We start from the raw sequence: 13,771 nt of genomic DNA on the forward strand, positions 1-13,771 counted from the left end.
GCTAAACCAGAGGTTAACCTTTTTCACTAGTGGAATTTTGAGAAAGTGCCCTGACTGTCGGTTACAAAATGTCTGTTGTGAAGGTATGGCATGGCACATCAAAAAGAACAAAAATGGGGACAGGATCCCAAAATAGTGCAGGCATGCCACTTCTTAGTCCCGCATCAATGGGAGAAAGGCACCTATATCAGCCACTCACTCGTAGAGAGAAGCTCTTTGTACCTCCCCTCTGATGAGAACAGAAGGGAGGGTGGATGTCCAGTCCTGGCATCCATTGAAATGTGGGCATGTTCAAGGGAGCGTGTTCAATGAAGGAGAGACCAAGCCAGTGCAAACTAAGCAGGAAGAGCACAGTTTCTTGATCATTGTGGATTTATGAGGACATATTTGCTATGACCTTTCATGGGCACCAGAGGAGATATTGGTGGGCACAGTGATGACCACAGACACCATGTTGGTGATCCCTGGGCTAAACACTAGGAGAATGGTAAGAGTGGTTCAACAGTGGATTAGACTACCTAGGAAGCAATAGATTTTATGGGATTTGTTTTAAAATAACTGTCCATAGTTTAATTTGAGATATTACCAGCCTCATCCGGTGGGGTTGTTGTTCACATTCCATTAACTGCATTAAGTGTATCCAGCTGCTCCCATGTTCTTGCCTTTCTTTCAACTTCACAGTTCCTAGTGAGCCTGGGCGCTTGGCTTTCAATGTAGTCTCTTCCACTGTGACACAGCTGAGCTGGGCTGAGCCTGCCGAGACTAACGGAGTTATCACAGCCTACGAAGTCAGCTATGGACTTGTCAACGAGGTCAACAGTAAGCGTGGATTCTGTTTGCTACCCTTATCATGCTGCAACCTTGCAAGCTATTATTCCAGGCTGAACTAGTCAGCATCTTTTTGGCAATTACTCAGTTGTGTGCATTTAGAGAATGCCAACGGAGTCTGCCGTTGTCGAATCTCACAGTGGTAGAGCTGCAGACAAACCCCAAATCATGGTGATTAGAAGCAAAACATAGATCTATTCCCCTGCCCCATTTTATCCTCACAACACACCCTGGGGAGGTTGGCCCAAAATCATCCAGTGAGCTTCATAGCAAAGTGGGGATAAGATCATACGAGGAGCACTACTGGATCAAAACAAAGGCCCATCTAGTCCAGCATTCTGTTATCAAAGTGGCTAACCAGATGCCTATGAGAAGCTCCTAAGCAGGACATGAGTAGTCTTCCCACTTGTGATTCCTGGATGCTAGAAAACCTTGAACAGTTCAAGCCACCTGCATGCACTCTATGGCATTAATATCTCCCTTTGTTTTGAGTTTTGCCCTCAAAAATATTACAACGCTGTTTCAATGGGGTCAGCAGAAAGCTGGGATATCATTGGAAAGGCATACTGTCTTTAGCATAAATCAAAGATGGTCAACATGGAACGAGGCAAAAACAGCAATTGAATGGGGAAAGGTATTTACATATACAATCTGTTTACAGGACCCGTTGGGCCCGTAAAGAAAGTCATGGTGGAGGGTGCCAAGAAGCGAATGGTTCTGATTGAAAACTTAAGGGAATCACAGCCCTATCGCTACACAGTGAAGGCCAAAAATGGAGCTGGATGGGGTCCTGAACGAGAAGCTACTATTAACTTGGCCACACAACCCAAGCGCCCTATGTCCAGTGAGTTTTATTGCCAAGCTTGTGCCGTGCAGATCTTGTTTTTCACTTGCAATGATTCTCATTTATTCGGCATGCTTGATATGTCCACCATAGAATTTTCATTTCAACTGTGTGTGTGTTGCATGATATATTTTGTTCTTCGGAGGAGCATGTCCCATAGAATGTAGTTGCACAGGTGTCATGGACACCTTTTGACTGTTGATCGTGATGACATTTGGTAACGCGTATCAAACTATTTATGAACTTTTTAAAGTGTGTGCATTAATTAGCAGTTGTCTTATCCTGTCATGCAACCCTAGTGCTGTTGCACACATCCCTTTTTTAAATGAACACCAATGAGCTACATAGTTGGCTGTTATCCATCCCATTCCTCTCCATTACCACAATGAAACTATCCCCCGTCACTCAATCTGAAATATCACAGGAACTAGATTGAAGCTTATGCTGCTATCACTTTAAAATGTGTTTGGGGTACATTAGTTTAAAATGTATAGAAAGCTCTTAGTATACGAATACTTTCTGTTTTCTTGCAGTTCCCATCATCCCTGATGTGCCAATAATTGATGCTGAAGGAGGAGAGGACTATGATAGCTACCTGATGTACAGCACAGATGTCCTGCGCTCACCAGCTGGTAGCAAACACCCCAGCGTCTCAGATGATTCTGGTACAGTGCATTGCTGAAGTTTGCAAAAATGTTTTGTTTCGTTTCTTGGAGCCTTAGATTTCTGGAGAATGTAAAACCAAAAACATATTAACAAGCAATTTCTAGCCACAAGTCAAATAGGTTTTCTTATTTCAAGGCAGAGAAACCCCTACTTGTGGAAACTTAAGGCGTTCTTTACATCTTCTGCTTCTAACACATTTGTATCGAAGTGCATCCCATGACATCTGTGAATGCAATGCAGCGGCTTCTGTAGACTGTAGAACTTAAGGAAATGCTGTGATGAGTACCATCCGCTGCCATGTGGCTTAGTTAAGTGCAGAGCCTAGGTGCACTCGCAGAACCTTATGATGATCAAGTATTAGGCCATGTGACTGTGTTGCAAGCAAATAACAGGACTGATTAAGATGTGCCGTTAGTGCACCTCTGCTGAGGAGCACGTTCTGTGCAATAAACACAAAAGGCTCAATGTGGGGCTCAAGGCTCACAAGGAGGGACAAAAAACAGGAAGACTTCACCAGCCAACAGGTCCTGTGGGAGAGCTACCTTTCTAACCTGAAATATGGGGCACTGGTTAACAGAGTCTGTCTTCCAAACTCCATAAAGAAATATGTGCAATATTTCAGCTGCAATTCACATTTACGTATAAAAATTCCACCCCTTCCCCACCTTTAGCACTGTTGCTCCCAGCAATGTATGAGAAAATGTTAGAGCGAGAGGAGAATATTTAAAGTTGCTACTGTCCAGGTGGAGAACAGCTGGCAGGCTACAGGCCATCAAAGAATCTGGCACACTTAAGTCCATTGAATTAATGGGCTGACATATGCATCTAAGTTTGTGTTGGACTATGTGCATAGCATGTGATGCCTATTACCGCCAGGAATTAGAGGCAGCAAGCATCAGAATATCAGTCACTGTGGGGTGGGTGCCGGCAGGGCGATTCTGTACTTATGTTTTGTATGAAGGCTTATGTAGGCATTTGGTTGGCTACTGTGTGAGATGGGATGCAGGATTAGATAGGCCTTTGGTCAGATCCAGCAGGGATCTTCTTTTGTTCTTATGAATGGTAACTGTATTCAATAATATATAATGAACCAGAGAGCTATAACCTGTTAGTTATAATCTGAATATAATTTTAAGGAAGCTTTCTTAAAACCAAGGGCAATCACAGCAACTCTCTTGGAACAGCATTGCCATTCGTTTCACTGCAATGAAGGACGTGCACACAAATTTGAGTGTATGTGGATCTCTGGTTCAAGGCTTCTATTCCTGATGCTCTTTAAATTGGCCAAAGCTTCTTGTTGACACCAGCTGCAGCTACTTCTCTGAAACCATTCACCTTTGACTTTGCTGTGTTATCATTTCCTTTTCCTTAGTAAACAATGCTTTCAGAAGCTGAGGATGTTGCAGTGAAAAACCCACTAATATTGCCCATCATAATTGCAAAATACTTGCTTTTTTCTGCAGAGATTAGGCTACATAAATAAAAACAGAAGTGACAGCTACTTTTGGAGTCTTGAAAGCCTTATGTACTTGACTAGATGGTTGATTTTTACAAAGAAAGGTTCTGGATCTAACTTTCTGCTGCACTTTCTGGTCTTGAGGCCTTGTCCCTTAATTCTAAACAAATGGGTGGTGAGGAGAGGTGGCTGTAGCTATGCAGTGCTTCACATGCTCAGATGCCATCTATTTAAAATTGCATTTACGGTATTTATTTTAAAACATTTTTATACTGCTTTATATATAAATTGTCTGAAGCCAGTGTACAATGGTAAAACATAGCAACAACTGAAAGAACATTGTTAAGATAGCCATATTAAAACCGTTTCCAATAAGCTGTAGCATGTACAATTAATACCAAGTATCAGGAAACACTGGATAAGTTTCTAACGTTCATTGCAAACACAGGTGGAGCATGCTGTGTTTTGTAAGGAGGTTGTTCCTGCTCCTGTAGTCAAGGCTTTTTTTACTGTTGGTTTGGGGCTGGATTTCCAAAGGCTGTGGTACTGAACTCAGTGGGACTTCCTTATAAAAAGGAAACATGCATAGGATATTGGCATTCTGTACAAACAGGTAGTGCTCCAGGTGTGGGCTGCTTAAATGGGCAAGGGGCAGATCCAAGGGAAGCCTACCTGCTCTGTCAGCTCCGCCCCCTGGCACAGCCCAGTCCCCAGCCTACATCCCCATTAGCCAAAGCCGGGTGCAGGCTAGGATCCAGTTCCTGATAGGAGAAGGGGACTTAAACCCCCACCACTTATAAGGAAGGGTATCACTGTTCCAGTTCCCTTGTTGGGGCCCCAGTGAAGTTTCTTCTGTCCTGCAACGCTGCCACACCAAGAGGGGTAAGCGGTCTGGAGTGAAAGGGGACGAAGCAGAGGGAGGCCACCCTTTTTATCTTTTGTGTGACAGCCCCCTTAGCTACTGTTTTGAAAGTGAGTGTGTGTGCGTGCATGCGCCGGTGCGCAACATAATTTGACTAAACTTGGGAGAGTGGGGCTTGTGGATTTCACTAAGAAACGTAACCTCCATATTCTGAGCACTAATTTCGTTGGCACAGTACATGAGTGAGGCAGGCCACTTACCTGCCTGGCAAGGCAAATGCTGCTGTTGATGAGCTCTGTGCTGTCCCCGTAAGTCAGTGCTAGGACTAGGTGAATAACGAAGGGCTGCAGTAGGTAGCTTGCAGGTGGCGGGCTGCCTGCTTTTATTGCGCCCTTCTGATTATGCCAACGCAAGTGCTTGACTTGTTCCAAAAGGCTCTCGGTGGAAATATGTGCAGCTGCTAGGGGAGGAGCTGGACCTTCGACGCGTCGCCTGGAGGCTCCCAGCAGAATTGATCCCTCGTTACTCGGACAGCAGCTGCTTTTCCTCGGACACAGAGGGTCTCCTCCATGAGGATAGCACCCCCTCTGAGCTGGTGGACAGTGATGCAGCCAGTCGCAGTCTACTAAGGAGTGGGACTCCCCTGCCCCAACCAGGTGAAGGACGACTGCCTTCTTCCCTCCCTCCCAGTAACTTGTGTCTCGTCCTCCTCCAAGGGTCTAGAACCAGATTTTAGCCTTCCCATCGCTACAGTAGATACATGTTGGTGTTGGTGCTGGAGTAATATATTTGGCCACCTGTAACAGAGTCCGCTTGCATAATGTTGTTGTGATCTGTCTGTGTATAGTATGCATTGTGCAGTGCCAAGGTCGTCACCTACCCTAGGTATGAATTGGGAAACTGTTAAGAGGCTGCACCTGAAAATGGCATGGATCCTTTCAGCCAGTGCTATTTTTCTAGAAAAGGAGGTGTCAGAACTGACCATGAGCACCTCCCTCGTTCTCTTAGAATGGCAATGGTGCCTGCCTGAGAGGTGCTGGAACTGAGTTCCAGTGAGTTCTGGCTGAAAAAAGCCCAGCATTCAGCATAGCAGATTTTTTAAAAAGAGTGTTGTCTACAGCCACCTTCTGAAAAAAGTTCTGGTGTTAGCAGTTGTAGTTTGTGAGTTTACCCGCTTTCAACCCGATGACTGAATGGGAAAGGTTTTCTGCAGAGAAACCCAATTATGGAAAGCAGAACCCCCTTTGTTGTTCAAAAAAGTTATTTTAATTCCATTGAACTTGGCCGATCTTCTCGGTAACTTCTCAGGGTAAGAATCAGTTTCTAATGAGAACGGGAATTACTTCATTGTTTTGAACAGGGCCACTGGGTGTACCCAGAAACTTACTAGTCAGTATAAGGCAACAGCTCCTCCTAGTTTCGTGAGGGTTTTTCAACATCCCCCAATTACAAAACCCCAACCATAATAATTTTCTTCTAAAACAGACAAAGGTTCATGTAGGGGATGGTACACTGTGTAGTCAGTCACTCACCTTGCCTTTAATGCATTCCAATGGTCGTTCAGAAATTCTGTTAATTTGTATAGCCTTTTGGAAGGAGCCAATGCTTTCTAGTTTTCATTCTATAACATTCATTTTAGTAAATGCCTCTATCTAGTCTTGCATTCTGTTTCTGATGGTGGCCAGCCAGATACCACTGAAGAGCTCACAAGCAGGGCACAAGGGTGATGACCACCCCCAGTTGTTTATCCCACAGGTACAATGCCTCTGCCTGGGACATGGGTGGTGCTGTGGGTTAAACCCCAGAGCCTAGGACTTGCTGATCAGAAGGTCGGCGGTTCGAATCCCCGTGACGGGGTGAGCTCCTGTTGCTCGGTCCCTGCTCCTGCCAACCTAGCAGTTCAAAAGCACGCCAAAGTGCAAGTAGATAAATAGGTACCACTCTGGCGGAAAGGTAAACGGTGTTTCTGTGCGCTGCTCTGGTTCGCCAGAAGCAGCTTAGTCATGCTGGCCACATAACCTGGAAGCTGTACGCCGGCTCCCTCAGCCAATAAAGCGAGATGAGCGCCGCAACCCCTGATTGGCCACGACTGGACCTAATGGTCAGGAGTCCCTTTACCTTTTTACAATGCCTCTGAATCCAGAGGCTCCATTTAGCTGTTAAGGCTGATAGCTGTTAGGTATATTTGCCTTACATGAACGTATTATATTAATGTCAGCATGTTTCTAACCAGTTGCTTGTGGTCATGTCTCGTCTTTTACCAAGGGTCTGAAACCAGGCTTTAACCTGTGGTTGGTTGGTTGGTTGTAAAATGGATTTAAATCATGCTAATAGTTTCGTTTGCAGGGTTTCCCATGCAAAATCAATTCAGTACTAAAATATATGGCGTCACTTCCTTACTCAAGCGTCCCCTTTTCTGATTTTAATTGCCTGCTGGGGAAGTCTGTTTAGTTCTTAACAGCATCTTGACATGGCTGAGTACTTGAGCTTCCTTTGGCACTGTAGTTTTAAGTGATGTGGTGGCGGTGGGGCAGTTGTTGCATTTTTGCTTTTCATGAGGCTGACAATAGTTGATGTGAAGCCGCAAAATAACTTGCAGCTAAAGACTGGAATAAAGCCCAGGCACTGGGAATGTTCTGACAGATCTTTCGTACACGGTCTCAGTTCGGCTTAATTAGTATACACACTAATTGGTATACATACCCACAGATATTGATCATGAACGTTGTTAACTTTAGTGAATGGAATCTTTTCCAGAACACATGAATGGCCGAATGGATTTCGGCTTCCCTGGCAGCGTTGGAAGCCTGACCCGGAATGTGACAACAAGTTACAACCATCTAAGTCCACACATATACCACGAGAGAAGGACAATAGGAAACTCATCTCAGACAAGGGAGTATGCCACAGTGGTGTCTGGGCAAGGTGAGTGTTGGGCTGAACATCATCCCATAACCAGTTAATCTACTTGTGATATGAAGTTCCCTCCTGTCCTCCACTAGAAGTAGCAAACTGGTTAATGAGGAAACTTTGGCTGTGTACACATTACTGTTTACTCTGGCTCCAGTGCCCTCCATTCCTGGTGTTTGAAGTTGAATATACGCATGACATTAGCTGCAATCCGTATGCATCCTGTCGTTTATTGAGAAATGCTCCCTATTCAGTGCACTTTCCCTCAAACCAGCTTCCATCTGATTTGAAAATGCAAGCCATGGTTAAGCTGAGATGTGTACAGTGCAGACAGATATTGCGCACGTGCAGATAACAACACATGTGTAGACAACAACTTCATCGAATATGAGTAATGAGGGTTGCATGGCCAGGGAAACAAATCAAGCAATGCGCATCTGGTGAAGACATCCCCACCCCATCACTGGTGACTTCTCTGCGTTTTAAGCCACTAATGTGTACATAGCCTTTGACAAGTTTCAAGGTTTTCGTATCAACATCCGCAAGATTGATTGTCACCTGGACATCATGGTGTGTGAAAAGCACACTACAAAACCTCTGTCTCTCTGTCTCTTCTGCCTGGGCATAGTGGTGGTTCAGGACTTATCCCAAGGTGCTAGCATGACAAGAGAAAGGTTGTCCTTGTCTCTCTCCCCCCCCCCCCACTATTTGTTATGCTAAGGAGTTTTCTCAGTCTCAACCAATTCCCTGTGCTTCCTCTCTCCCTTACTTGGTGGGCTTGCTATCTGCGACTTTGTCTGTAGCCTCCATGGCTACCTTCTGCCTTGAAATATCCCAACTGCTAGTTTAGCAGTGGGCTAGTTCCCCTGGCTCTGCGCCTGACACTGGTGCTGCAATCCCCTTTGGTGTCTTCAGTGGTGCTTGTTTCTTTCTCTCTGTTTTGCCCTATCTTGTAGACCAGTCCAGGAGGATATTCCCTCCCATACATGAAGATGCTGGGAGGATGGTCCTGATGCCTCAGGATGAGGGCTTCAGGAGGGCAAAGGTGAAGGGTTACTATGGCGATAGTGATGCTCGGGATTCTATAGTCATGGCTGACGGGCCCTCTTGGATTTCCAAATACCTAGGTATCGCGAATGACATAGCATGGCTCATTGTCTTCCTGGTTGTTTTCCCTACCTGAAGTGACTCATCCTATAACCAGCTAATCTGTCCATGTTATGAAATTTCCTCCAGTCTTCCACCAGCTTTGTGTGCATGTGTGTGCATGCGGCAATTCACTGTGCTCCCCACACCCAAACTTTCATGCTCCTTCACCATGATAACTTCCATTTGCAGCCTGCAGCACTTCAGTGACTACAGCTATCCAAGCTGAGTAACACACGTGACTTTGTGTGGCTTCCGCAGCAGCACTCTGTGTTTTTCATCCTTGGCAAAGCTATTGTTTTATGTCTGTGTCTGTATCCACAGGCCTTAAATTGAGAAGCTGCAGGAAGAACAGTGCAAAATGTCCCTCTTGAAATTTACTCTCATAGATCAAGGTTCAAGTTTAATTGGATGGCACAACTCTGGATCAGGCTCAGCAAACCCTTGAGATACCCTGAAAACCTTCTTTTTTCACCATAAAAAAGATGTCCTGGTGACACCTGAAGGTTGTCACCAGTTGCTTAGTTAACCGTCTCTGCAACATTTGCTCATAATTCTTTCGTTGGGCTAGATAAGGGATTCAGGGCATCATCAAGTCACCCCTGCCACGCCCAAGCCTTTGTGTTGATAGCACTGATTTTGTTTCTCTGTGCAGGCATGTCAGGGCAAGGCACACAGCCCAGGGTACATTATGCTGTCCCCCAGAAGGCCAGGGGCCGCACTCACTCCGAAGATGTCCGTGAGGCACTGAGCAACCTGGACACGGTGCTTCAGGGTGAGTGAGCTTAACCTGGCCTCTGCACGGGACCTTGCTGCGCCTGGGGGAATCCAGGTTTGGGGGGCAGGAGAAAATCAGATCTCCTTCCCTCTTTTTTTCCTGCTTAATTAAATCAACTTCATTCTTTGACAGAGGGCCCTCAAGCTGCAGCCTCCCCCTCCCCACAAAAGGAACTGTGATTTGTTAAGGGCGCTAGAAATTTCAGTTGTATATGGTGTAAACTACAATTATTTGAGGGGGAAAGTGCTTCAAATATATGGTGTGTACACAGCCTTATTCTTCCACTCAGCTAGCTGCTTTACCTCAGCATCTGAAGTCCTTCTAGCCAGATTCTCAATAGGCCTGACTACAAGCCCTTTATTTGATGAGGGGCCATTCTGCTTGTTCTCCTGGGACATGTAAGGAGCTTTTCCCATTTGTGGGCAAGGCCTTTCCCTGCCTTCAGATCCAAACCTGTGATTTTCTGCCTCAGATTCCAGGATGCAGCTGGGTGTTCCTGACACACCTACGCGCTTAGTCTTCTCTGCCCTGGGGCCTACCTCCCTGAAGGTCAGCTGGCAGGAGCCACAATGCGATAAAGAAGTGCAAGGATACAGCGTACAGTACCAGCTCCTCAACGGAGGTCAGTGAAGGCCCCTCTGCTGATCATGTAGGGCTGAATTGTGTGTGTGTGCGATTCATTCATAAGATCATATTATCAGGTGACCAGTGCACCTTGGAATTAAATAGCAGAAAGATGTTATTCCCTGCTCAGTGTGAAGAAACAACTTACCATTTTCATGCTCCTTGTTTGGCTATAGCCTTCCCCAACTGGGGCCCTCCAAATGTTGTAGGACTACAACTCCCATCCTCCTTGACCACTTGCCATGCTGGCTGCGGTTGATGGGAGTTGTAGCCAACAACACCGCTTAGTGTTATTTCTGCCCAGCAAAGAGCACTCAGCTGTATACAGTGGTACCTCGGGTTGCATACACTTCAGGTTACATACGCTTCAGGTTACAGACTCGGCTAACCCAGAAATATTACCTCAGGTTAAGAATTTTGCTTCAGGATGAGAACAGAAATCGTACTCTGGCGGCAGTGGGAGGCCCCATTAGCTAAAGTGGTGCTTCAGGTTAAGAACAGCTTCAGGTTAAGAACAGACCTCCGGAACGAATTAAGTACTTAACCCGAGGTACCACTGTGTGTGTGTGTGTATAAAAATATGACATCCAATAATCCATTGACAGGACATGCAGTTTAAGAGCCCATCCTGATTTTTTGGTCCTGTGGATGTGCTGCAAGAGCAGACAGTTTGATGTCCCTTTTTTCCTTAGCTACGGGGAGCCTCTTCTGCAGCACGAGCTACCTCTCATCTTCATGGTCTTCCCTACACCAGAAAAATTAATGCTTTCAAACAGATCACTCAAAATCTATTATGAGGCACTTGCTTGGCTGGAACAAGGGACAGTGTGTAGATTCTGCCTCTGATGAAGAACACTCAGTTCAAAATAAATAGGGCACTTTTTATTCCCAGTCAAAAAAACTGGCAGCACCCATGGCTTTTATTTTTCCATGATGTCATACAGATGAATGGACAGCCCTTCAACAGAGCAGACATGTGTGCATTCATCCTGTACAAAGAACTTTACGTGGGAGGACTCTCACAATTTTCTACACTGAAGTTACTTGCATGCATGGAGTGCATCTTCTGGGTAGCAGCCCTCATTAGTGTGACCTCAAGGAGACTGCCTTTCCCAGAGCAGTTATCAGTTTGCCAGTGAAAACTGCAGGTTTTGGCACAGCAGATTGTGATAAGTGACTGTGGTGTCTTCCTGTTCCCTAGGAGAGATTCAGAGACTTACTATTCCCAACCCTCACCAGAACTCCATAGTGGTGGATGACCTACTGCCCAACCACTCCTATGTCTTCAAAGTGAAGGCGCAAAGTGATGAAGGATGGGGTCCAGAGAGAGAAGGCGTGATAACTATTGAGTCCCAAGTGGACCCGCGCAGCCCTCTGAGTCCTGTCCCAGGTAATGTGGTCTTCATGGTTTACTAACTGTGATGAAATGAGCTCACTCAGCTTTTATGAGTTGCCAGTATACAAAACTGTCCCTACAGAAATTTTGATTTTCTTTGACATTGGTCTTGAGCTAAGAAGAATTGTACTTATCATGGGAACTATGTATTATGGTCCTTCACTTTCCAAAAAAGTTAAGGTGTCATGGGGCTTTTGTTTTTTTTTGAATTAGGGACATAAATCAAATGTAAGATTGCACATGTGTCAGTCTGTGCCTGCTCATTCGCTTTGCTTTCTCCTGTGAGACGGTGACCATTTTTTTGTTCTTGTGGTTGTAGGATCACCGTTCACTCTGAGCACTCCCAGTGCCCCGGGGCCTCTGGTGTTCACAGCCCTGAGTCCAGACTCTCTTCAGCTGAGCTGGGACAGACCCCGCCAACCCAATGGGTTAATTCTGGGCTATATGGTCACCTGTGAGATGCTGCATGGTGGAGGTATGTGAAAGTTCTGATTGCGGGGAATGCAGTTCAGTTGTAGAACTCCCACTGTATTTCCTGACTCACAGAAGAGGGCAGCCCCTGCAGGTGCCAAGCTCTCTATGTGCATCAGATGTCTGCAGGGGCGCTACTGAATTAAGGCTACTGGCATGACAAAGGAGCTGATAAGGTAGATAGGTGCCTCTGATAGGAACTTTTATTATTTATTCTCTAGGTTCTACCTGTTCTTCTTGTTTCTGATCCACAGGGGAACCCAGGAATATCTATGTGGAGGGAGACAACCTAGAGACCACGCTGACAGTACCTTACTTGAGTGAAAATGTTCCATATAAGTTTAAAGTCCAAGCAAAGACCACACAAGGCTTTGGGCCTGAAAGGGAAGGAATTATCACTATTGAATCTCAAGATGCAGGTACGCACCCCCACCCCCACCCCAGATACAGTAATAACTTAGGTATAATTGGGCTCTTCGGGGGAGGAAGGACAGGATAGAATTTTTAAAAACAATGTTAAATAAATAATAATCAGTTTGTGCCACATCTGAGCATGGAGAGACTGGTGAAGTCATGAAAAGGAATGGGTAGGAAAGAAAGAGCATTCCTGCACATAGGCCATGCTGAGCAGAGCATTGGAGGTTCTGCTGGGGCCCCTCCATGTAAATTATTGCACAGCAAACAGCTCAAGGGAAGAAACATGAGAGATAAACTTGATGGTGTGGCTCCTGTGTGTCTGTGTGTCTGTGTAAGCCGCCCAGAGTGGCTGGGGAAACCCAGCCAGATGGGCGGGGTAATGGTTAGTGTGTCAGACTAGCATCTGAGGGGGGGGAGGCGAGTTTAAATTCCCACTGAGCTGTGAAGCTCACTGGGTAACCTTGGATCAAACAATGTCTGTTAGCCTAATCTCTACCTCACCGAGTTAATATGTGGATAAATTCAGGGTCTTTGGGAGTACCATGTATCTTGAGCTCCTGAGGGGGAAAGGTTGGGATATAACTCTACAAACCAAAAGGTATTTGTGTAGGATGAGGTAAATTTTAAAATGCTTGCAACACCAGAGCTGTCATCTCACCTGTCACCTGAATACCCCAGTGTGAACATAAGCAGCCTTATAATTTCCTTTCTGGTTTGGTCAAGGAGGTGGTGCATATGTCAGGCTCTCTGGTGCCTTGTATTTAAATTAAAATGTACAAAGAATTTCCTCTTACTAAGCAGACCCTGAGATACAATTAAACTAATACTGTATACCCTTTCTGGTTCAGGGGCCTTTTCTCAGTTTGGAACACAACAATTCACCAGAGAGGAGGTCTATAATCTTCCCACAGAATACAGTACCCAAACCAGCATCACTCACTCCCCACTGGATCCTTTATACGCAGGTAAGAAAGAAGCACTATGGGAATAGGGGCTCTTTAGGATCTCAACAAATTCTGTGGGGTAACATAAATGGGCAGCAATCCGGGATTCATTTGAGAGCAGCCAAAACATGCGTTGGAAGTGGTCGTAGCTCAGTGGCTTTGCATGGAGGAAGTCCCTCATTCAGGCTCTGGCATCTCCAGGCATGGTGCGTGTTGTAGAGAATCCACTCCTGCCAGTCATCTGTGCACAGTATAGGAATAGTTCTGTCTATATTTAAGCCCTCTAGAAACACCTAGTTTGTCTTAGTTCATGTGAATGCAGCTAGGACTACCTTCTCAGTACAAAAGAGGCCAAAAAGGATGCCTGACTGAAATTAACCACATTTAAATCTCATTCCATTCTGACATCAAGTGTTTGCAGAACCTTTA

General features: G+C 45.5%; 1 protein-coding gene across 13 annotated transcripts in view; it reads left to right on the plus strand.

Annotated features, from left to right (window-relative positions):
• ITGB4 (integrin subunit beta 4) overlaps window positions 1-13,771 on the plus strand; it is a 67,078-nt gene that overhangs the window by 49,893 nt on the left and 3,414 nt on the right. For 3 of the 13 annotated variants that reach the window (XM_083725594.1, XM_083725595.1, XM_083725593.1), the window contains exons 30-40: window positions 682-819; window positions 1,490-1,672; window positions 2,206-2,337; window positions 5,091-5,312; window positions 7,414-7,581; window positions 8,523-8,693; window positions 9,963-10,112; window positions 11,316-11,504; window positions 11,830-11,985; window positions 12,236-12,400; window positions 13,247-13,363. In XM_083725594.1, the coding sequence (XP_083581720.1) occupies window positions 682-819; window positions 1,490-1,672; window positions 2,206-2,337; window positions 5,091-5,312; window positions 7,414-7,581; window positions 8,523-8,693; window positions 9,963-10,112; window positions 11,316-11,504; window positions 11,830-11,985; window positions 12,236-12,400; window positions 13,247-13,363 (1,791 nt within the window). Of the gene's footprint in view, window positions 1-681; window positions 820-1,489; window positions 1,673-2,205; window positions 2,338-5,090; window positions 5,313-7,413; window positions 7,582-8,522; window positions 8,694-9,367; window positions 9,488-9,962; window positions 10,113-11,315; window positions 11,505-11,829; window positions 11,986-12,235; window positions 12,401-13,246; window positions 13,364-13,771 lie in introns of all 13 variants that reach the window. The other 10 variants (XM_083725600.1, XM_083725589.1, XM_083725599.1 and 7 more) reach the window with 7 other exon arrangements.

Source organism: Podarcis gaigeae, assembly GCF_964106915.1.
Source record: "Podarcis gaigeae genome assembly, chromosome: 2".
Lineage (NCBI taxonomy): Eukaryota > Metazoa > Chordata > Lepidosauria > Squamata > Lacertidae > Podarcis > Podarcis gaigeae.